Below are 23,187 nucleotides of genomic sequence, written 5' to 3' on the forward strand. Positions count from 1 at the left end.
AGATTACATCAAAAAGTAATATTGCTAAAAGTAAAGGTTAACACAATGTGATAATTTGGTTTCTAAAACAAAAAAAATTATAATAACAATAGAGAAATTAAGAAAAATAATATGACTTTTGGAAATCATGATTATTGACTGAATAAACCATTTCAAGAACAAATTTCGTGGTACTACATTTTTAAAAACAGCCAAAACACATTGAGGGCTTTTGCACAACTGGAGAACATGTCCCATAAAACGCATCACAAAATCAAGACGCATTCGATAAGTTTGTTTTTTTCTCTTCTCACTAAGGTGCAAAGGTAACGACTGAAGGAAAGGTTTCCGAGAAGCATACATTGTTTGTGCTGAACGACAATATTTTGGAGCAAAGCAGCTGCTTGATTGTAAAAACAAGCTACAGTATACGTACATGATAGTAAAAATAACTATTAAGCTGAGTTAGTTTGGTATTCATAGTCATAATCTTACTCCCCGTACTAAGCCAGAATCTCAGGTCCTCGTATCATACTGTACAAAAATATACTAACATTTCTCTAGTTATTTTTGCATCCTTTACACATTCTGAACATCAAAAAAGTTCTGAGCAAAGTGCTAAATCAACGTTCGCTAATTTGAGCGGTATTGGTCTCGCCTCCCCTTTTTTAAATCGTAGACCTGTAGACTTCGCTCGGGACCCCCGGCGGGCCTTCTGCTCGCCTGTACCCCCTCGCCGACGGCGTAGTCACTGGCCCTCGAGTCCCAGGCCCAAGATAGCAAAACAGTGAGCGGCGTGACCACCGAGCTAGCTTTGAACGAAACTGACACTCAACAGTTTACAATTGAAATTATACGTATAAATAACATAAAGACTACAGCTACACAAATAAATGAAGTGGTACGATGAGTATGAAACAGTGAGCGGCGTGACCACCGAGCTAGCTTTGAACGAAACTGACACTCAACAGTTTACAATTGAAATTATACGTTTAAATAACAAAGACTACAGCTACACAAATAAATGAAGTGGTACGATGAGTATGCGATGAGCGGTAAGCTTCACTGCTGATCCTTCATTAAATCGCCCTCCGAGTCCCACGGAGGGAACGGCGTTCTTTCGATAGCATGCTCAGAAGGGACAGCGGAAAGATAGATCAATAGATTGGGTGAAGTGATTCTACAACTTCCTTTTCTCAATCCTTCCCTTCACGCGGCTCCTCGACGCTGGTGCCGGAACGAAAAAGAAAGAAAGAAAAACAAACATCAACAAACAAACTCGTTTTGATGATGTAACGCAGGGCCGAGGCTCATTCGATCACGAAGTACTGGATGGCAACCGCGATGAGGATGGATGTCACGGCCAAGAGGGCGATGATGAGGAAGGAAAACTGTTCGTCCGTCATGCTGCGTTTTGGCTTCTGGGCCTCGGCTGCTTTGGATCCCGTGGTGCCGGAGACCCCGGGGCTGTCGACGCGAGGTGGGAGCAGGATGACGGTGGAGCTGTAGGGCCCGATGATTTCGGGGGCGTCCTGGCACTGCCGGATGGCGCAGACGCGAAATCGGTACTCCGTGGATGAGCTCAGGTTAGGGAGCTGGTAGGAAGTGGCTGAGCCCTTGTAGATCTGAAAGAATTAAAGACGAGCATTAAATATTTAATTAAAAGCTAAACTAATACTTTATGTAGTATTTAAGAATATATGTTTTTACATTTACACTCTTGTTTGGAAAATTGTTATTTTTTTTGTTTTTGAAAGAACTCCTATGTTCACAAAGGCTGCATTTATTTGATCATAAATACAGTGAAAACAGTAATTTTGTAATTTAAAAGAAGTGTTTTCTATTTTAATATACTGTCTTGTGATCCAAAGCGAAATTTTCAGCAGCCATTACACTCCAGTCTTCATTGTCACATGATCCTTCAGAAATATTTCTAATATGTTGATTTGGTGCTTAAGAAACATTTCTTATCATCAATGTTGAAAACAGTTGTGCCATTTAATATTTTTGTGGAAACCATGAAACCTTTTTAAACGATTGTCTGAGGAATAGAAAATTCAAAAAAAGACAGCATTTATTTAAAATAGTTTTTAACTGCGTAAATGTCTTTATTTCACTGTCATACTGTCATTGGATCAATTTAATAGTGTAGTGAATTATAATAGAAGACCTAAAATTTGCTCATTTTTGAATAGATCAGTAATCAGTTTAATTTATACAGAACAATATTCTGCATTACATTAATTTCATTCTTTTTCATAACAAAAAGTAAAGAGCTGATGAAGTCTATTTTAAGGATGCAGATGTGTAGGCAGAGAAATAATATGCCCGAAGAACATGAGAATATGAAGTCGCACACGTGTGTGTGGGCTGCATCAACACAAACACACAAGCCACCCATCATGCCTGCAGTCTCCTACAGTGTCTCTCAGCAGAGGGTGATGAGTCAGAGCAAGTGAGACTGCTTTACCCTTCCATTTCCCTCATATCTACAGTCACTCAGAGGCAGCCCGCTCAGGTGCTCACGGTAGAGTGGTTTTAAGTTAAATCAAACGTTCTGCCGGGTCCCGCCTGACATACAGTTCAGTGATAATATTTTTAGTGACAATCACTATTAGGAATTCAACTCCGCAACTACAGACAACTGGGTGATGTTTTTACCCGGCTCTCCAGGGGGCCCCTTAGCACCCACGTTTAAAGGTGTAAAGCAGTTACGTACATTAGTTAGTTAATTAGTATGTTTTAATTAGTATGACAGTTCACACTAAAAGTTAACTCCTCATGTCTTTTTAAATCCATATGCGTGTTTTTTTCTGCAGAATGTTCAAGGAGTTTTTATACATTGTGAGAAAAATTAAGTCACCAAATCTCATCTGTTTTTGTAAATTCTGCATTTAAAGCTGCAGTCCGTAAGTTTTGCCTCTTTGTCGCCATCTCTGTTTGAAAACCTGGAATTGCAGCTGTGAGCGGAATTATCTAGCTTGCGTGGGTTGTGCTCCGGCTCGGCTCCAGCGCGGATGACTCTAATGTTTTGAGGAGTATGTGTGGCAGTCAGTTACCGCACAGGTGTGGATATTTACTGTACTTCGCAATCACAGATTCTAGCCTACGTCTTGGAATATGACCCAAATAAGAATTTTCACCATATATTGCCATCTGAACAAGTAAGTAACAAGCCTCCCACGTTTGTTCTCTGCAACTGAGGAAAAAAGCATTACATTATTATTATTGTTATACTTTATTCTCAAATGATTAATGTTAACAACATCAGCATTGGTGACTATGAGTATAGTGTGTATTAGCGTGTAGATTTCAATTTCTGCACAGTCTAATATAATTGTCATACTCTTTAAATTTCATATTAAAGGGGTCATATGATGTTGCTAAAAAGAACATTAGTTTGTGTATTTGGTGTAATGAAATGTGTTTATGTGGTTTAAGGTTCAAAAAACACATTATTTTCCACATACTGTACATTATTGTTTCTCCTCTATGCCCCGCCTTTCTGAAACGCGTCGATTTTTACAAAGCTCATCGGTTGCGCATCTTTGCGTGAACATTTGGGCGGCGTTATGCAAATCTTCTCACATCGTGACGTAGACATGTGGGGGCGTGTTAGAACGAGCATTTTAGGTAGGCGTGGTTGACTCTTAACTTTTATAAAGAATATCTCTTTGGATTTGAGACTTTAGTCTTTGCAACTTTACAGATCTTCTTTATGCACCAAGAGCTTGTAACACTCCAAAGACAAAGGAAAAATTGAAATCGCATCATATGACCCCTTTAAGGGTTTCCAACAGCGATTCAATGGGAAATGGAGAGGGTAGGTTTCACACTTTGAGCGCTCCAAAGATTTATTGGTAAATATGTTTAAAACACAAACATTATTTTCCTACTTTTTAGTATATTTGTGTTTAATGTCAAATTATCAAATTAATTGAGCTCTGTTTTCATAAAGCTTAATTATGATCCACTAGATGGGGATATTTCTACTACATTAAGCTTTGTTTGGGCTGCTCTGGGTACAAGTGTGTGTAGAAATGTTTGATTACCTGAGGATTCACAACATAATGTTGTAAAAATGCAAGTAAAGTTTTTACTAAGCTTTTCTACTATTTACAAAGCACTGAAAAATTTCCAGCCATAAATATGTATAAATATATGAGAGTATATTTGCAGCACATTTCAGTAAATGTTAACTCATGTTGTTATGTTGAGTACATTTATAGTAGCATTAATCAGTTTTTTTGAGCTTAATTTTGGAGAGAAGGATAATTGCTCCATTAACGTCGAATACATTTATGTGCTACTATTGTCATGGCTTACTCGTATCCTAATGTTATCTTAAAAGATTCACATATGTATGACAAAAAATGACTAATAATAAATGCCAGCCACTGCTCATACTAAAATAACCCAAAAAATAAGTTGTCAGTACTAAAAATGCTAAATGCACTCAACAAAACAATTGATATAATATATCCAGGAGAGCGTAGGTACGTTTTTTTTATTGGTTGAGCAGTCTTCATTTAAACTTACTTAAGGGTTTAATAGTTGGTTTAGCTTAAGAACTTAAGTGCTCAGCTCCTTCAGCATCTACACAGAGCTCCTCACAGACTGGAGCAGAGGATCAAAACGCTTAAATGTGTGGCGGCCATTAGTCCATGATCTCTCGCTCTAGGTAATCAGGAAGCTGTTCTCTGCACTTCCTGTGTCACTCCTGCTCACCCTATACAAATAATCAAAAGCATTTATCTAGACTGATCCTAACAAGACAATCCAGCCATGACTGCTGTGAGTCAGATAAGTGTGTGTCACTGGCCACCTGTTCAGTGTAACCAGGGGTGGCACTCAATGTCATCTAAACTGGGCCACCAGCGGATCAGCTGACGGCACTCTGTTACACACAACACAGTCTTCAGAAACACAACAACACACGTCACCTGGATCTGGATGTGATTTCTATCTCTTGCCTGTAGACAGCTCTCTAGGGAAGTGCAGTCTGCTTTTGTAGGTGACCCTCCATGTGCCTCTGAAGGGGAAACAAGCGCACAGGATGTTGTAGAGCGTCACCCCCACTGACCAAACTAGCCGGTCCTGCATGATAGCGGTGCTTTACGAAACCACTCAGGAGGGGCGTATTCAAGAGTGCCTGAGAGACCCAACAAGATCACAAACATCGTCTGAAAAGATTCCAGTCCAAACAGATTCCCTTTGGCTGATCGTCAAAAGTTCACAAACAAACACAGACCAACCTGCAAAGGATCTGTAGGCCGAGTCTTTTAGCAGATCGGCAGGTTCTCTGGTTTGACGTCCCGGTGCAGGACTCTGCGGCTCTCGCAGTGTTTCAATGCGGTGATCAGACAGCTGCAGCAGGACTTTCTTGGCCAGACTCTCATCCAGACATCCGTTCTCCTCACAGAAACTCTGGAGATCTTGGCAAGGAACCGGACGCTCCAGGATCAAGGTGTAGCGTCCAGGACGGTCAAACCACTCCAACAGCTGCAGGACGTTGGGGCAGGCAGGAGCTGAATTGACCAGGGTCATCATTGCCACCTCCAGCAGCAGCCGACCCTGACCTTACTGCAGGACAAACTTTCAGTCTCTTTTGTGTGCTGCTTTTGGAGACGTACTTGATGGCAACCTGTAGACAGATGAAGCACAGTAAATCACACTGACTAATTATCACAGATGATATTTCTGACATCAACATTTCTAAAGGCTGTTTGAATAAAGAAAGGAAGAAACTGTCTTACTGGCAGTCCATCAGACCTGCGGGTCCCAGCATATACAGAGCCGAATCCGCCTCGTCCCAGCAATGGGCCCTTCGCATACACTTCTGCATCACACAAGATCACAAGAAATGTCTTTAACAGAAAACATGCTGCTAAACCTGTAACAGAATGTTACTTTAATTCAGCTGAAGAACATTTTCAGTGACAAATCCTTTAATAACGGAGTCATAAGGTATTTAATATCAGTCTGTTCTGACCTCTGCGAGAGCGTTTGGCTGCTCTTCTATATGAGGTGGACGGACGTTTATCCTCCTGGCTGCCGCTCTGCCACTTCCTCTTCCTGTGAGGCTGATCTGTGCACTCAGAAACGGCCAAATCGGAAGGCAGAGTTGCAATATATCCAGGCAGCTCTTGGCTCAGTGGCTGGTTGGGGTTTGGCAGCAGTTCCTGAGCACCATCACCAGAGCCGCGTCTCCCAACCTCCTGAGCAGCCTGAGGCTGCAATATTTCACACATCTAATACTTACAACCTTTATTTGTAATGTTTATTTAGCAAAGGACCTCGAGACAGGAATCAAACTCGGGTCACCAGGAGCACAGTTGCGTTATATATGTTGGGGAAATAACCGATAAGGTTATCGGTGCCGACAGTTTCTGGCTATTTAACAAGGACAGTAACACGTCACAGCAAAATACAGTGTTACCTAAGTTTGTGGGAAGTTTGACATAAATGTTCGCAACGCGAAAGGTCCTAATGCACTTCACAATCAATCATAACATGTTTAAATGTTTTAAATTCAGTGCACTTGAGATTTGAGTTATTCGAGTTATTTTACGATCTACTTCTCATGCTAAGCTATCATATGAGCTCAGAAGACGGGATTGGGTTTGGAACAACAAAGGTATGAATATATAATGAGTTTATCATTTTAACCACCATCACTACTTATTTTGTTTTGTACTTTGTTGCTTCTTAACATTTATGGAGTCCTTGCCAAACAACGGTTATGAAAGCTATAGTCACAACATGATGTCAGAATAAAGAGCATGCACAATCACATCACAAATGTGAGTAGATAGATTTGATTTAGCTATAACATTAAGTGCAACATCTGTCACTAAGCCATTCAAGTAATGACCACTATATCGTCATTATGCTATAATAATATTCATCCAAACTGCTGAACTCAACACCTGCTGTCTGCTGAGCGCCGTGACCTCTGTGTAATGTGCTTACAAGTGCGAACCTACATTTGAGACACTTTTGCCTCACAGTGAATAGAAATATTTTAATTGAGATGCTTTATTGAGGTTAAAATGGATGGTTTTTAAGTGTTTGATGAGCTGATTTCTACTGAAACACGTAAATGCAGTTGATATAGTGCGGTGTAGATACCTGTTTGAACTCAGAATTTCCCTGCATGCTTTGCAAACAGTAGATGGCTGGATCTCCCTTCATAGGTGGCAGTGTCTCCCAGCTCACCTCACACAACTCGTCCACACGCTCCACACGAGGAGCTGAAGTCAGACACAGACAGATGTAGAGATGATGAGAACAAACCAAACTTGCAGGCAAAAAAAATTTCAGGTCAAACCGCAGAACATTAATTATGTGTTGTTGTCAAAGTGCATCAATTTAAAATAATTAATTTGAGTGGGAGACTGATTATTAAATGTAACACTGGCTGTAACATGCCAATAAACAAAGCAGTGCAATTATTGTTATTTATCCACATAAATTAGCTCCCTTATGAGAAGACAGGCATAATATTCTGTGTAAAATACAAGTGAAGCTTTATTGAACACATCTATGTTTAAACTAATAAGAAGAAATGTTTCTTCAGAAGCATATCAGCATATTAAAATTATTTCTGAAGGATCATGTGACTCAAAAGAGTGAAAATTAAGTTTTGTAATCAGTAAATTAACCAAATTGAATCAGAGGAAGCCTATGGGGCAAGTGTATGGCTGCAGCAGTTGTGATGTTGTACCTTTCAGGGGTGCAGGTGGGGAGCGGGGGGTGGTGAAGGTGTAAACAGTGGAGAAGGGCCCCTCGCCCGCCTCGTTAAAGGCCTGGATGCAGAACGTGTACGAGGTAGACTCATTTAGCCTCTGCACTTTGTGAGTGTGACAGGGTCCTTTATACAAGGATATAAACCTTTAGGAAGAGACAAAAACATAGACAGAGAAAATGTTATAGAGTTAACCTCTATAAAGCCAGAAAATACACAATATTATAAAACTATAACAGACTTAAAGGCAGACCCACACAAAAGTTTTGAACGAATTAATAATAACAAATAAATAAATGTAAAAATAACTCTAATTTGAATCATTTATAAAGCTGAATATATCCCTTGCCCATTGCATGTTTGTACTATACTACCTTTCAAAAGTTTGCGGTTGCTAAGATTTATTAAATGTTTTTGAAAAAAGTCTCTTTTGCTCACCAAGGCTGCATTTATTTGATCGAAAAATAAGTAATTTTATTACAAATTTAAAATCATAACATTTCTGTTTTAATATATTTAAAATGCAATTTATTCCAGTAATTACAAAGCTGAATTTTCAGCAGCCATTACTCCAGTCTTCAGTGTCACATGATCCTTCAGAAATCATTCCAATATACTGCTCAAGAAACATTCATTGTTTTTATAAATGTTTAAAACAGTTGCGCTGCTTAATATTTTTCTGGAAACCAAGATTCAGCTTTCTTTGATTAACGGAAAGTTAAAAAAAACTACATTTACAAAATATATATAAATCTTTCATAATATCATAAAAAAGACTTTACTTAAAAGTCACTTCTGATCAAATTAATGCATCCTTGCCAAATAAAAAAAGAATGAATTTCTTTTATATATAATAAAAAAAAAAACACTGACTGCATATTTGGCTAATCTTAGCATTTCGCTTTCAGAGAAAATTACTTGAAACTTCTCTCATGCCAGGTCAGGATACAGTGTTAAAATATACTGTAAAGCACCAACAGTGCATCTACTAACCTCCCACTTTTATCCTCCATTTGGAGATGGTACTGTAGGGAATCGGTGAGTTGGGCCTTGGCTGGGCCTTCACCCCACTTGAGCCTGAGGGTTTGGTGACTGGAAGCGGTGCACTCCAGACGTGGAGGGAGGGGTGGCAGTGGCTTGGTCTTCAGTTTAAAGGTGTGGCTACAAACATTATTATAAACTGACCGTTGTGAATCGGGCTAAAGTAAGGCGATAGTTTTGAACACTGGCTGGTTATGTACTTGCTCAAATATTGATTTCGGATCATTTTTAACCAAAAAAAGTTACGGACTGCAGCTTTAAATATGGTGCCACAAGTTTGGGTTACACATTAGTTTAAGGTAACATTGTTACAGTATAGTTACACAATTAAGTACTAAGTAATATTAATTTACTACATACACTTACTACAGGGTTAGGATTAGGGTTTGGTTTAGGGATAGTTGCATATAATTATGCATAATTTACTGTACATATAGTCTTCTACAGAGGTAGGAACATGTAACGTGTAACAAGGACAGGGCTCCTGCACCAAGTATTGTAACCAGGCACTGCGAAGGGTCACATGTGACCGAAACGTTTCATTATAGTAGTGGTTTTCGTCTTATAATCAATGTTTTTTTTATTCTTTATTTGCTTGTGTAGGCATCTTTTTGAATTTTTGGCCATTTGGATTTTTCAGTCTACACACCTCCTTTTGGACTTTTTTCAAGGTGCTGTGAGTTTCCGGCTAGTTTTTTTAAAGTTATATTTATGGGCTTTTAACGCCTTTATTGGATAGGACAGTAGAGGGCAGACAGGAAAGCACTGGGTGGAGTCACGTAAATGCAGTTGATATAGTGCGGTGTAGATACCTGTTTGAACTCAGAATTTCCCTGCATGCTTTGCAAACAGTAGATGGCTGGATCTCCCTTCATAGGTGGCAGTGTCTCCCAGCTCACCTCACACAACTCGTCCACACGCTCCACACGAGGAGCTGAAGTCAGACACAGACAGATGTAGAGATGATGAGAACAAACCAAACTTGCAGGCAAAAAAAATTTCAGGTCAAACCGCAGAACATTAATTATGTGTTGTTGTCAAAGTGCATCAATTTAAAATAATTAATTTGAGTGGGAGACTGATTATTAAATGTAACACTGGCTGTAACATGCCAATAAACAAAGCAGTGCAATTATTGTTATTTATCCACATAAATTAGCTCCCTTATGAGAAGACAGGCATAATATTCTGTGTAAAATACAAGTGAAGCTTTATTGAACACATCTATGTTTAAACTAATAAGAAGAAATGTTTCTTCAGAAGCATATCAGCATATTAAAATTATTTCTGAAGGATCATGTGACTCAAAAGAGTGAAAATTAAGTTTTGTAATCAGTAAATTAACCAAATTGAATCAGAGGAAGCCTATGGGGCAAGTGTATGGCTGCAGCAGTTGTGATGTTGTACCTTTCAGGGGTGCAGGTGGGGAGCGGGGGGTGGTGAAGGTGTAAACAGTGGAGAAGGGCCCCTCGCCCGCCTCGTTAAAGGCCTGGATGCAGAACGTGTACGAGGTAGACTCATTTAGCCTCTGCACTTTGTGAGTGTGACAGGGTCCTTTATACAAGGATATAAACCTTTAGGAAGAGACAAAAACATAGACAGAGAAAATGTTATAGAGTTAACCTCTATAAAGCCAGAAAATACACAATATTATAAAACTATAACAGACTTAAAGGCAGACCCACACAAAAGTTTTGAACGAATTAATAATAACAAATAAATAAATGTAAAAATAACTCTAATTTGAATCATTTATAAAGCTGAATATATCCCTTGCCCATTGCATGTTTGTACTATACTACCTTTCAAAAGTTTGCGGTTGCTAAGATTTATTAAATGTTTTTGAAAAAAGTCTCTTTTGCTCACCAAGGCTGCATTTATTTGATCGAAAAATAAGTAATTTTATTACAAATTTAAAATCATAACATTTCTGTTTTAATATATTTAAAATGCAATTTATTCCAGTAATTACAAAGCTGAATTTTCAGCAGCCATTACTCCAGTCTTCAGTGTCACATGATCCTTCAGAAATCATTCCAATATACTGCTCAAGAAACATTCATTGTTTTTATAAATGTTTAAAACAGTTGCGCTGCTTAATATTTTTCTGGAAACCAAGATTCAGCTTTCTTTGATTAACGGAAAGTTAAAAAAAACTACATTTACAAAATATATATAAATCTTTCATAATATCATAAAAAAGACTTTACTTAAAAGTCACTTCTGATCAAATTAATGCATCCTTGCCAAATAAAAAAAGAATGAATTTCTTTTATATATAATAAAAAAAAAAACACTGACTGCATATTTGGCTAATCTTAGCATTTCGCTTTCAGAGAAAATTACTTGAAACTTCTCTCATGCCAGGTCAGGATACAGTGTTAAAATATACTGTAAAGCACCAACAGTGCATCTACTAACCTCCCACTTTTATCCTCCATTTGGAGATGGTACTGTAGGGAATCGGTGAGTTGGGCCTTGGCTGGGCCTTCACCCCACTTGAGCCTGAGGGTTTGGTGACTGGAAGCGGTGCACTCCAGACGTGGAGGGAGGGGTGGCAGTGGCTTGGTCTTCAGTTTAAAGGTGTGGCTACAGGGTCCTGCTCCCAGACTATTTAGAGCCTGGATCCTTATCCTTCAAACACACGAGCACAAGATTCAATTTTCGTTCATATACAGGTGCATCTCAATAAATTAGAATGTCGTGGAAAAGTTCATTTATTTCAGTAATTCAACTCAAATTGTGAAACTCATGTATTAAATAAATTCAATGCAATTCATTAATTCATTCAGATTCATGTTAACTTTTGGAATGGTTGTGGAGTTCAATTTATAAGGTTCATAAGGTCCTACATTCATGAAATGGACAACACTGGTTGCGCTGTATGTTTATTTTGCTACTGTTTTATAACAAAGATGTCATTGTACCTGTAGGTGGTGTCGGGCTGCAGGTTCTGGATGATGTATTTGGTTACGGGCCCAGTAAGGATGGGTTGTCTTTCACCCAGATCGATCAGGTACGACGTGATCTCTGATCCGTGATCACACGGCGCCTCCCAGCGTAGCCCTAAGCAAAACTATATGTGGCACATTCTATAAAGAACAGATTATTAGCAACTATAAAAACAAGTAACATCTGTGACATTTATAAGGCTTGCACTCACTCCAGCTTTGTTGGCAGCTCTGAGCCGGAAGCCGTAGGTCCTGCCGGGCAGTAAACTTCCCACTGTGCAGTCCAGTTCAGAGCCCTGGTACACTTCCCTGCCCTCGTCCATCTGGGGAGTGAACATCTCCACGTTGTACGAAGACACTGCACTACCTCCATCCACCAGAGGGGGCGCTAACAGATGCGACGAGAGAAAATATTCAGATTAAAAAAAAAAACTATAATAATAAAAAAAACTTTTATTCAGCAAGGACACATTCAATTAATCAAATGTAACGGTAAATAAAAAAATAAACAAATTAATAAACGCTGCTTTTTAAACTTTCTGAAAAATAACTATATTGAATGATAAATAATGTGTCACAGGTATCATAAATGGGTTCTTGTATTGCAATGGGTTGTTGTTTCGCACCGGATTTAGCAATATTAACGATAGGATTTTTGGAGGAAGGTTTGTGTTTTTTAACAACCCCTTCTCCTAGAAACTTTTATTTTTTCGGAGATATATCGAAGACATTTTTATACTTTTTAAGGGCTCAAAGGAGGAATTACAATCTTTTTATGAATATATGAATGGCTTTTATGATTCGATTACATTTAATATGGAATGTAATGATAGAGAGCTTCCATTTCTTGATACTAAAGTTTTGAAAGTGGATTAAACCTTATCTACAATGGTATATTGTAAACCAACGGACAGAAACAGTTTGCTACATGCTTCAAGTAGCCATGTGCGACCATTAAAACAGGGTTTACCCTATAGTCAGTTCTTAAGAATAAGACAGAATAAGAGAATAAGAGTATACGGAGTCAAGAAAACTGTATGATCAATTTTTAGCACAAGGATATAAAAGACAATGGCTGGATTTGGCCTTGGAAAAATTAAATAATTTAGATGACCTGATTACTCAATTGGCAATGAAGTAACTGGTCTGTACTGATTCATTGATTGATTGGATACACGTGTTTTGATATGTGAGGAATTGAATATAAAAATGAACCGTTTCAATAGAATGTGAACACTGAGGAAGGTCCTGCGTGACCGAAACATTTGTTGATTTTAATATGCACTGAGCACTTTTTTTGCACTTTCTATGAATAAAGAAGATTGCTAGTATCTCGGCATGTAATCCTTTCATTTGGATACATAGCAAACGAATTTCAAGAATTGAGTTTTTTTGCTCTGGTGGATTCTATTATTGACTTGCAATCGTGTTACATGTGAATGGAACCAAGCGCAAGATCCTCATTTTTTCTTCTTTCATAAAAACAGTTTTCATAAAAACATAAAAAAGCAGCACAACCATTTGATTTTAAAAATAATATAAAAAAAAATTATTGAGTAGCAAATTCAGCATATTACAATGGCTTTGCCATCACAGGAATAAATTACATTTTAAAATATATTAAAATGGAAAACAGTTATTTAATAATAATATTGAATGAATGACCCCAAACTTTTAAAAGATGTGTATATACACCTCTCAACCCCCAATTAACCCTAAATACATATTAAACACAGCATGATTTTAAGAAACACTTAATTTGTTATACGCAATAAGCACAGACACAAAGGCAAAGCTTACCCCAGCGTAGTTGCACCTCTCTTGATTTGGGTTTGCCTACAACTCTGGGTGGCTGACATGGACCAGGAGGAACAGGTGGTGTTTGGACCTGCAAGGAGCAGCACAACCATTTGATTTTAAAAATAATTTTAAAAAAAATTATTGAGTAGCAAATTCAGCATATTACAATGGCTTTGCCATCACAGGAATAAATTACATTTTGAAATATATTAAAATGGAAAACAGTTATTTAATAATAATATTGAATGAATGACCCCAAACTTTTAAAAGATTGTGTATATACACCTCTCAACCCCCAATTAACCCTAAATACATATTAAACACAGCATGATTTTAAGAAACACTTAATTTGTTATACGCAATAAGCACAGACACAAAGGCAAAGCTTACCCCAGCGTAGTTGCACCTCTCTTGATTTGGGTTTGCCTACAACTCTGGGTGGCTGACATGGACCAGGAGGAACAGGTGGTGTTTGGACCTGCAAGGGCTCCATCAACTAAAAACAACAAGGATGAGAAATTAGAAAAACGACAAAACCTTGATACACTTTAATCATGCACACCACGTTCCACCTCCTCAATGAGAATAGTGTGTAGGCACCGGATGAAACGGTGACAGCAGACCACAGCCATGTGAGCATTCTCTCACATTCACGGCTGTGAAAACCAGCGCCAAAATGAGTCATAGCTGCGCGCTGGCAAGTCCCGCATGCAGATATGCATCTGCAAAGCCCCGACAATGCCATTACAGCTGGGATCAGAAGACGGAAGAGAGAAATGATTACCAGCCGCTTGCCAAAAGCGCTCCATTGATAAAAGCGTGTTGCGATTTTGAAGGCGTGGAGATGATGGAAGCGATTAATGCGGAAACAAACCGATAAAAGGAAGGTGGATGAATTGGTAACAAGTTGTGGAGCAAAGGAAAAAAAAAAGATGACAGTCCAATAGAGATGGACAATATTTACACGAAAGATGTATGCAAAAAAAGCAAAAATGTTAATTGTATTTAGATGACTTAAAATGTTGGCTATAAAATTAGATGTAGCAAGACAAAGTAGTCTGACATTTTGGTTTGAAAAAGCTTAAAATGTCATTTCCACCAAAGAGCGAATAGTGAAGATTGTTAGTAGTTTTACAAAAAACACCCATTTATGATCCAGAAACTCTTTTTCTAACATGAATTCTTGAAGATGCACTGTGACCGGCTATGATCTGAGGCGTTCTGTAAAGAATACGCTTTGTTAAAAAGAAGTGTGCTTTAATGTATTGAAATTACATTTATAGTGTAATTCAAATCCAAATACTACACTTATACTTGTAGAAAATATAATTATAATGAAATAAAAGGCCACTGAAGTGTATTTAAAGAAAGTGCAATTTCATGACTGTTTCTTAACGCACTTAAATACACTTTTAAAATGTGTGCTTTGTAATGATGTCAAATTTTCACATTTTAAATCATAGTTTTAATGATCTTTTGGCATATTTTTTTTTAAAAAGTACACTTATTTTGAGGTTATTTTTTTCAAATATTTTGTATACAGCAAAATGAGCATCAATATTTAAAATAAAAGTTTAACTTGGCCCTACAGCAATAAAGGACTGCATATTTTTGTGTGACATACTGGGCTCTCGCCTCCCGCACTGAAGCAGTGGACTCTAGCCTGGTATGAACATCCTGGGCTCAGACCATCACAAACACACTCCATAGCCGAACCGCTGTACACCTGATTCCAAGAAGAACCTGAAACACACACACAAGCAATCAATGAACAATCATAATGGCAGGATCAAATTGAGCATGTGTAGACACACCAGAAAACCGAATTGGAACGTACCACTTAACCCTTCAGACAGCTCCGCCACATACTTTGTCACATCTGAACCGCCACTGTCTTTGGGAGGCTCTGAGGTGACAAAAAAAACAAACAAACAAAAAAAAACAAACACTTACTATTTGCGGCCAGTTCCAATGTTATTTTAGTATCACTGAGATACTGTTATAATATTTGAAATTAGATTTTATTTTTACACTTTCTGTTCTGAATTTAGTTTTAGTTTTTAATTATTTTGTTGTGTATTTCTGTTCTAACATTTTAATTAGTGCTGTCAAACGATTAATCGCGATTAATCGCATCCGATATAAAAGTTTTTGTTTACATATGTGTGTGCATTGTGTATATTTATTATGTATATATAAATAAACATGCATACAGCATATATTTAGTAAATATTTACATGTATTTAAATGTATATATTTATATTCATATAATTTATATTATATATAAATATATTTAATATATAAACAACATATTTTTCTTAAATATATACAGTACATGCATGTGCGTGTATTTATATATACTTAATAAATATACACAATACACACATATATATTATGTAAACAAAAACTTTTATTTTGGATGCGATTAATCGCGATTAATCATTTGACAGCACTAATTTTAATATAATTAACCAAAATTTCACTCCATCTTGGATGGAAATGTCTTATTGTGAAAAACTGTACACACAAAGAATAAATTCCTAAAAACATTTCTTAGAAAGGTAGCTCACGAAGTTTCATGACTGGGCCATAAAAACAGTCAAAGTATATGAGGACTAAATGAAAGGTGATTTCTATATTAGTTTGAGTTGTATTGAGTCAAAGTTCAATATCCACGCGTTTCTAACATGCTGAACTGACCCCAGGTCAGACGGAAACTGGTCGGGTGAGGTTTTCCCTTCACTGCGAGTCTGCAGGGGCAGCCTGGTCTGTCAGGGGCCGTGGTGAACTCAGACACACCGCTGGGGTTACTTTTCCCTTCTGCATTATAGGCGACAACCTGCAATGATTTATAAAAAAATAAAAAATTATTCTATAATTATTCTTATATAATTCTAATATAATTATATTAATGAATAATTATTATTCATTAATCATTTCATTTATTAATGAAATTCAAAATGTCACAATGCAAAAAATCTGAATGGTCCTAAAAATAAGCTTCATTATGACTCACCTAAACACTGGGTGCAGAGGGAATGCAAATCTCTAGGGCCTTTCAAAACCCTTTATATTCACCACCAAATTTATCTCACTGAGAAACAGTTTCCCCTGATAAAAGCTCAGGATGAGGAAGCGTCTCACGGTTCAGAAATAAACAGTGGTGTTGTGATGTCATCTGTCATAGTAATTGGCAGTAATTGGGGATGCGAGCTCTCGGCAGGTAATCAGCTCCTCTCATCAGGATACTTGCAGCCGTTCTGATCGCATTAATACACTTTTGTTTTCGGAAACACGATTATGATCAACCCACCCCAACAACACCAGAGAACAGTGACCGATCGCATCACTACACCACCTGTTTCATCTCACAGCCGCTGGCAACAGGTGAGTCTCAATCATGACCGGGATAGGGGTGAGGAGATACAAGAGTTGAGGAGAGAAAACCAAAAAAAGAGGGAAAAAAAGAATGGACTTACAAAAAACTAAGGAATAAATGAACAAAAGAAAGAACAAGAACAAATTAAACAACAAACAAAAAAAAACTAACAACCAAAAGGAAGGAAAAAAGCACAAACAAAAAGAAAGAAACAAAAAAAGCTGATAATGGTAGAAAGAGAACAAAAAAGAGAGAATAAGACAATATATATAGACTAAATAAAAGGAATGACGAAGAATGAACAAACAGAAAGGCAAAACAAGAATGAATGAAACTAAAGAATGAACAAATTAAGAAAAAGCAAATTCAAAAATAAGAAAAGACTAAAATGAAAGATGAAAGAAGGGAAGAAAAATAAATGAAAGAGACAAAAGGAATGACAACATAAAAAACAACAACAACAAAAACAAAGAGATTTAAAAAGCACAAAGAGAGAACTATCAAATAAAATAAGTAACAAAATAAAGACAAAACCTCACAAGAAAAAACAAGAGCAAATGAAAGAAACAACGAGAGCAAAAAACAAGAAAAAACTAAACGAACTGACAAACAAAAGAAAGAAAAGGTACGAAAGAAAACAAGATTGATAAGGAAATAACATTAGAAATGGCTATATAAATTGACAAAGAATGAACAAACGGAAAAGCAAAACAAATAAAAATTAGACTGAAATAAAAGAAAGAATGAAAAGAGAAGGAAGAAAATAAATGAATGTTCAAACAAAAAAACAAACAAATAAAAATAAACTAACTAAACTAACAAAAAGATATCAAGAAACTGAGACACACTCAAGAAGTGGCAAACATACATCACTGTGTGTGTTTGTGTGTCCTCACCCTGAACCTGTACGTGGTGCTCCTGTGGAGGTTTCTGGCAGTGTGTGACAGCTCGTCACCATCATAACTGGCCTGGAACCCATAACCCTGTAAACACACATGACATATTCATGTAAACGCGCATTAAAAACCTGGCCTACTTATGGAAAACGGAATCTTTATGGCCCAGTTTACACCACAAATTAACATTCACAAGTATGAGACAGATCACGGTTTACTACACACTTAATGTCTGCATAAATCACTTCTTACATAACATGTAACATTCTCAAGCTCAGTCCAGGATGCATCAGGACAAATTAATGTTTACTCTGCAAACCGATCTGGCTAACATATCTCTCTGACTAACTATAAAATCAGAGAGAGATGTTCATACCAGGTGTAAGCAGGCCTTATGTGTCATTTATTTGTCAGAAGTGTTCGATGAATTTCTGTGAAAGTGTGTGTGCGTCTCTCACTCACTGAGCCCTCCTCTTCCATCTCCAGCACATAGCTGATTTCGTCTTCTTTGGGCGAGCCGGCTGGCCTTTGCCATCGCACACAGAGCCATGTGACCCCGGACTGAATCAGCTCAGGGCTTAAGGGGGGCGCAGGCACACTGCATGATGTCATGATGTGGACGCCTTCACTGAACTCACTACGGAAAGAGTAAATGATCGTAGGACAAAATATATACTGTATGTATATATACTTTATTTTCCAGACATAAGCCACTTTTTTATCATCTGAAACATGCCACAAATTATATTCCAAAATATATATCCTGATTTTAATTTCAAGCATGTAAAACACGGCACGTCCTGATTTTGCGGAGTTAGATATGTTCCTAGGTCAACCTATTTTGTTGACCCTGGAACAACAATTTAATCCAAAAATGTAGTCTTGACCATATCCCTACACCTAAACCTTACTTTAACCACGAGTAATCCCTAAAATCAGAGGAAATTATAGATGAATGCCACTGATGTACAAGCCCCAAACACTGATTGTAAGCCTAAACGTCACAAAAACTATAAACTGGTTCTTCAAATCTGATTGGTTAATCACAATGTTGTTCCAGGGTCAACAAAGCTGTTGATCCAGGAACATGTCACACTTGGTAAAATCAGGTTCTGCGTAAAACACGCTAAAACGCACATAAATATGCACACACACAACATGTCGGTATTGCTAACATGACTGTGGTGTTTTTTCAAACATGTGCATGTGAAGAATGCTGTTTTATGTGGATTTTATGACACGAGTAAATTATAAAGACTTTACATACTAAACAATAGTTTATAGCAACCAAATGTTAGGCTACGAAAACAAATCAGAGAAGCCTGTGAGCCCAACACCGGTTTCAGTTTTACTTTAAATACATTTATAGGTTTGGCCTTTTAATAGCCTAAATGTTATTTATAATAAATGCTACCATGTTTATTTTGTTTATAATGTTAGTAAGCGTTTCATTCACCAATATTTTACATTATTTCTGAATGTACTGTAATCATAACATGCATCATGCGACTTGTACACTAGCGCAACTTATTTGTGTTTTTCTCCTCTCAACAATGCACTTTTGACCAGGTACGACTATAAAAAAAAAGTGGTACATTTCAATTTACGGTCAGGAATTTTTTCAATATATCTGCCATCAGCAGGTATAGAAAAAAGTTAAATCTGAACACTTTTACAATTTCTTTAGGAGCTGGATTTAGGAACATTTTGATACATTGATACATACCTCACCCCCATGTCATTTTTGGCTGCCAGCCGAAAAGAATATCTGGAAGCTGTGGAGAGTTTGGTGAGCCTGTACTGCTTCTGAGGGCCGTAGTAGCACTGTTCAAACGCATCCTTCCCCTTCCCCTGTTCACAGATCACAGCCAGGATTAGCAGTACATGCTTAAACCTCACCTCTTTACTTTTTGAGAAATATGAAAACCCAAAACAGCAATAACAAAATAACGTACCTCATCCCACTGAAGGATATAGTTTTGGATTTTGGAACCGTTGTCACATGGAGCCTAGACAAAAATGTATTTTTGTTGTTGTTATGCACTTAATTTGTCAGTTTAAATATGCGATATAACATTTATGTGGGACAGTTGATGTGCCAGTGTGTTAATGTGTGCACACACCTTCCATTGCAGGACAAGGCTGCTCTTGGTGCCGCTGGCTTTGCGTGGCGGGCTGGGCTTGTCTGGCTCACAGCTCAGAGTGGTGAAGCTCACAGGCTCTGAAGGGATGCCTTGTAAACAGTTACACATGGCCTGGACCCTAAATACACACACACACACACACACACACACACACGTATTAGCATATAGAAACAATACAATTACCAACAGTAAAGAAAGGAATAGTTTTAGATCTTAGAAATTGTATTTATAAAGACTGAATATTTTTGTAATATAACTACATTTATTATTATTGTTATTATTATTATTATTATACAAGGATACCATGGTGAGGAAATTTTCACACTAATTAATAAACTTGTGACAACAACGATATTACCTAATACATTGACAAATGTCTTATCTTGTAAAATGTTCAATGTCGCTCAGGATCTGTTGTGCTTATTTTGATCTTTTACTTAAGATCTTTACTTAATGTAAGAGCTCAGATGGCACGCATGCTCATTCTTTTTGGTTTTGTCTTGAGATTTCTGAGTTTTGGAAGAATATCTTTCGGTGGTATTCAAATGTTTTTGGACAAGACATCAGTCCAGATCTTGAATTAGCTTTGCTTGGATGTTCTGACCCTACATTAGCATTAACACATTCTCAGCAATTGTCTCTTATGTTTGGTATGGTGGTAGCTAAAAGGGTGATTTTGATGGATTGGAAGTCCACTTTACCACCCAGTTTTCACAAATGGTTGGCGGAGATGGTTGCCGCCCTCAAGCTCGAAAGGATTCGCTTTTTCCAAGATCGATGCTTCTAAAAAAATTTGATAAAATCTGGGGCCCCTTCCTTAGGTATCTTTTTAAGAGTTGAATGGATAGCTTCACTGCTTTATTCCTTCACTCCATCTTTAATGTTTTGTTTGATTACGTATGTCTTTGTTTAAGGTGTATATTTTTCATTGTATCTGGTGCCTGTTCATGGGGGGTAGATGGGGGGGGTCTCTAGTTTTTTTTGTGTATAGTATATTTTTTGTATACATTTTGGGAGAATTTTATTTGTTTTATGTTCATATAAAACTGTTATAAAAAAATTATTATAAAAAAAAAAAAAGATCTTTACTTAAGATCTCTTATTCCATCCTGATGATCCGACGATAGCTGCTCGCATCTCAGTTTGTCTAACAGACATTTCTTGCTGGATGAAGGACCATCACGTTTAATTTAACCTTGCCAAGACAGAACTGCTTGTGGTTCCATCAAACCCATCGTTTCATCACAATTTCACCATCCAGTTAGGCACATCAACCATAACTCCTTCAAAAACAGCCAAAAACCTTGGAGTTATGATTGATGATCAGCTGACTTTCTCAGACCACATTGCTAAAACTGTCCGGTTCTGCAGATTTGCTTTATTCAACATCAAGAAGTTTAGGCCCTTTCTTTCAGAACATGCTTCAAAACTCCTTGTTCAAGCTCTTGTTCTGTCCAGGCTGGACTATTGCAATGCTCTCTTGGCAGGTCTTCCAGCCAGTTCTATCAAACCTTTACAATTAATCCAGAAAGTGGCAGCAAGATTAATCTTTAATGAGCCAAAAAGAATGCATGTCACACCTCTGTTTATCAATTTGCTCTGGCTACCAATAGCTGCTCGCATAAAATTCAAGGCATTAATGGTTGCCTACAAAACCACCACTGGCTCTGCACCCCTTTACCTAAATTCATTCACTTATGTGCCCTCTAGATCTAGATCTAGTTCTGCAAGTTTAAGAGCTTGCTCTATTCTTTTTCTATTCTATCGGTTTTCTTTATTATATACGTACATTTATTATATAATAAAAAAACCTTGCTATGTGTACTACGTTAAGTTAACTGAGACTTGTTGTAGCACTTGCATATCATTGCTCTTTTGTTGATTTTGATTGCTTCTATTGTCCTCATTTGTATGTTGTAAGCTTCTGCTAAATAACTAAATGTAATGTAGATGACAATGTAATCTTTACATCTTTCCCTTTTGAACAAAACAAGTGCTTGAAAATTATAGATTCATTATTACTCTTATTGAAAAACAAAATAACAATAAAACAGTACAATGACAAACTCACTTATATAAACACTTATATAAAAATAACTTTTATTAACAAAATTACGATGGGTTATGTACAGAGTTATGTACATAACATGTAGAAAAAATATATTGTGGCCATGAATTAAGAATTTGTTCCTGCGACTTAATTTGTTCCCTTATTTCATTAAATTGTGGTCATGTTGTACTAATTCATTCCATCATTTCTGTTTAATTAAAATTAGGAAACAAAACGTGGCCATGATTTAATTAAATAAAAGGGCACAAAAGAAACATTTCTTTTTTTGCCGCAAATATATATATTTTTTTCTCCGCAAGTCATGTGAGGGGCACAGTATATACCTGTGTTGTAACACAAATAAATGAAAGATCTTTGGATTTCCCCCTTACTTTAAAACAAATGCTTAATTTCTTGTTCATTATTACTTTTAATGAAAAGCACAACAATAGAACAAAGACAAACTCACTTGTATTAAACATAGAAATATTGCTAAATAGGCGCTATCACTGATTACTGCGGCAAGCCTATTAATATATCTATATATTTATAAACAATTTTATTCATAAAAGAGTGTTATTATTGACGGAGCTATGCTATAAAAACTAGAATGTGTAAAACAAATTCTGATAATGTCTTGTGCATTTAAAAGTCAAAACAGACACAAACCTGACATGGTAGTCTGTTGCTGGTCTTAAGTCTTGTAAGGTTGCACTTAGTTCCACACCACTGTCACAAGCAAAAAGAAAGAAAATATTAGTAACATTTTTTGCAGAATGTAAACAATTAAAACAACTCTTCAGTATTCATCTACTACTGTGAACTTAAAAGAGCTGCATGTCAAGTGAACTGCTGTTGAACTTCAGCTATCACTGACTTTAGAAAACCCACAGCAAACCACAAAAAACAACAGCGAGTTCCTCAACTGCACCCACACCTCCTCCGCAGCGGGACACGGAGCGTGATCTCACCTGTAGGCGCTCTTGTACTTCCCATCCTTGCCACTGTACGAGACGGAGACCTCATACGTGAAGCTGGGCTCCGCAGGGCCTTCTTCTCCCTCTTTGGGCTCATCGTCACCTTCGGTCCTTGATGGGGCCACCCAACTCAAACTGGCCCCTCTGGCCTGGATGTCTGTCACCTGATGATGCAAGATGATACAATAGTTTTTACATTCAGCACTACATTTAATGCAAACCT

General features: G+C 37.2%; 1 protein-coding gene across 1 annotated transcript in view; it reads right to left on the reverse strand.

The window, feature by feature from the left end:
• Positions 1 to 900: 900 nt before the first annotated feature.
• The window catches only part of LOC107740387 (fibronectin type-III domain-containing protein 3a-like), a 93,146-nt gene continuing 70,859 nt past the window's right edge, over positions 901 to 23,187 (reverse strand). The window contains exons 10-26 of the mRNA XM_016552814.1: positions 22,959 to 23,128; positions 22,657 to 22,716; positions 19,917 to 20,055; positions 19,749 to 19,802; positions 19,520 to 19,644; positions 18,256 to 18,430; positions 17,794 to 17,880; positions 16,219 to 16,357; positions 15,356 to 15,424; positions 15,143 to 15,261; positions 13,909 to 14,014; positions 11,931 to 12,106; positions 11,695 to 11,843; positions 11,189 to 11,401; positions 10,175 to 10,341; positions 9,580 to 9,701; positions 901 to 1,604 (exon numbers count right to left, since the gene is read on the reverse strand). Of these exons, the coding sequence (XP_016408300.1) occupies positions 1,290 to 1,604; positions 9,580 to 9,701; positions 10,175 to 10,341; positions 11,189 to 11,401; positions 11,695 to 11,843; positions 11,931 to 12,106; positions 13,909 to 14,014; positions 15,143 to 15,261; positions 15,356 to 15,424; positions 16,219 to 16,357; positions 17,794 to 17,880; positions 18,256 to 18,430; positions 19,520 to 19,644; positions 19,749 to 19,802; positions 19,917 to 20,055; positions 22,657 to 22,716; positions 22,959 to 23,128 (2,385 nt within the window). The 3' untranslated portion in view covers positions 901 to 1,289. The remainder of the gene's footprint in view (positions 1,605 to 9,579; positions 9,702 to 10,174; positions 10,342 to 11,188; positions 11,402 to 11,694; positions 11,844 to 11,930; positions 12,107 to 13,908; positions 14,015 to 15,142; positions 15,262 to 15,355; positions 15,425 to 16,218; positions 16,358 to 17,793; positions 17,881 to 18,255; positions 18,431 to 19,519; positions 19,645 to 19,748; positions 19,803 to 19,916; positions 20,056 to 22,656; positions 22,717 to 22,958; positions 23,129 to 23,187) is intronic.

The sequence above is a fragment of the Sinocyclocheilus rhinocerous genome, unplaced genomic scaffold, assembly GCF_001515625.1.
Source record: "Sinocyclocheilus rhinocerous isolate Xijiao unplaced genomic scaffold, SAMN03320098_v1.1 scaffold315, whole genome shotgun sequence".
Taxonomy (NCBI): Eukaryota; Metazoa; Chordata; class Actinopteri; order Cypriniformes; family Cyprinidae; genus Sinocyclocheilus; species Sinocyclocheilus rhinocerous.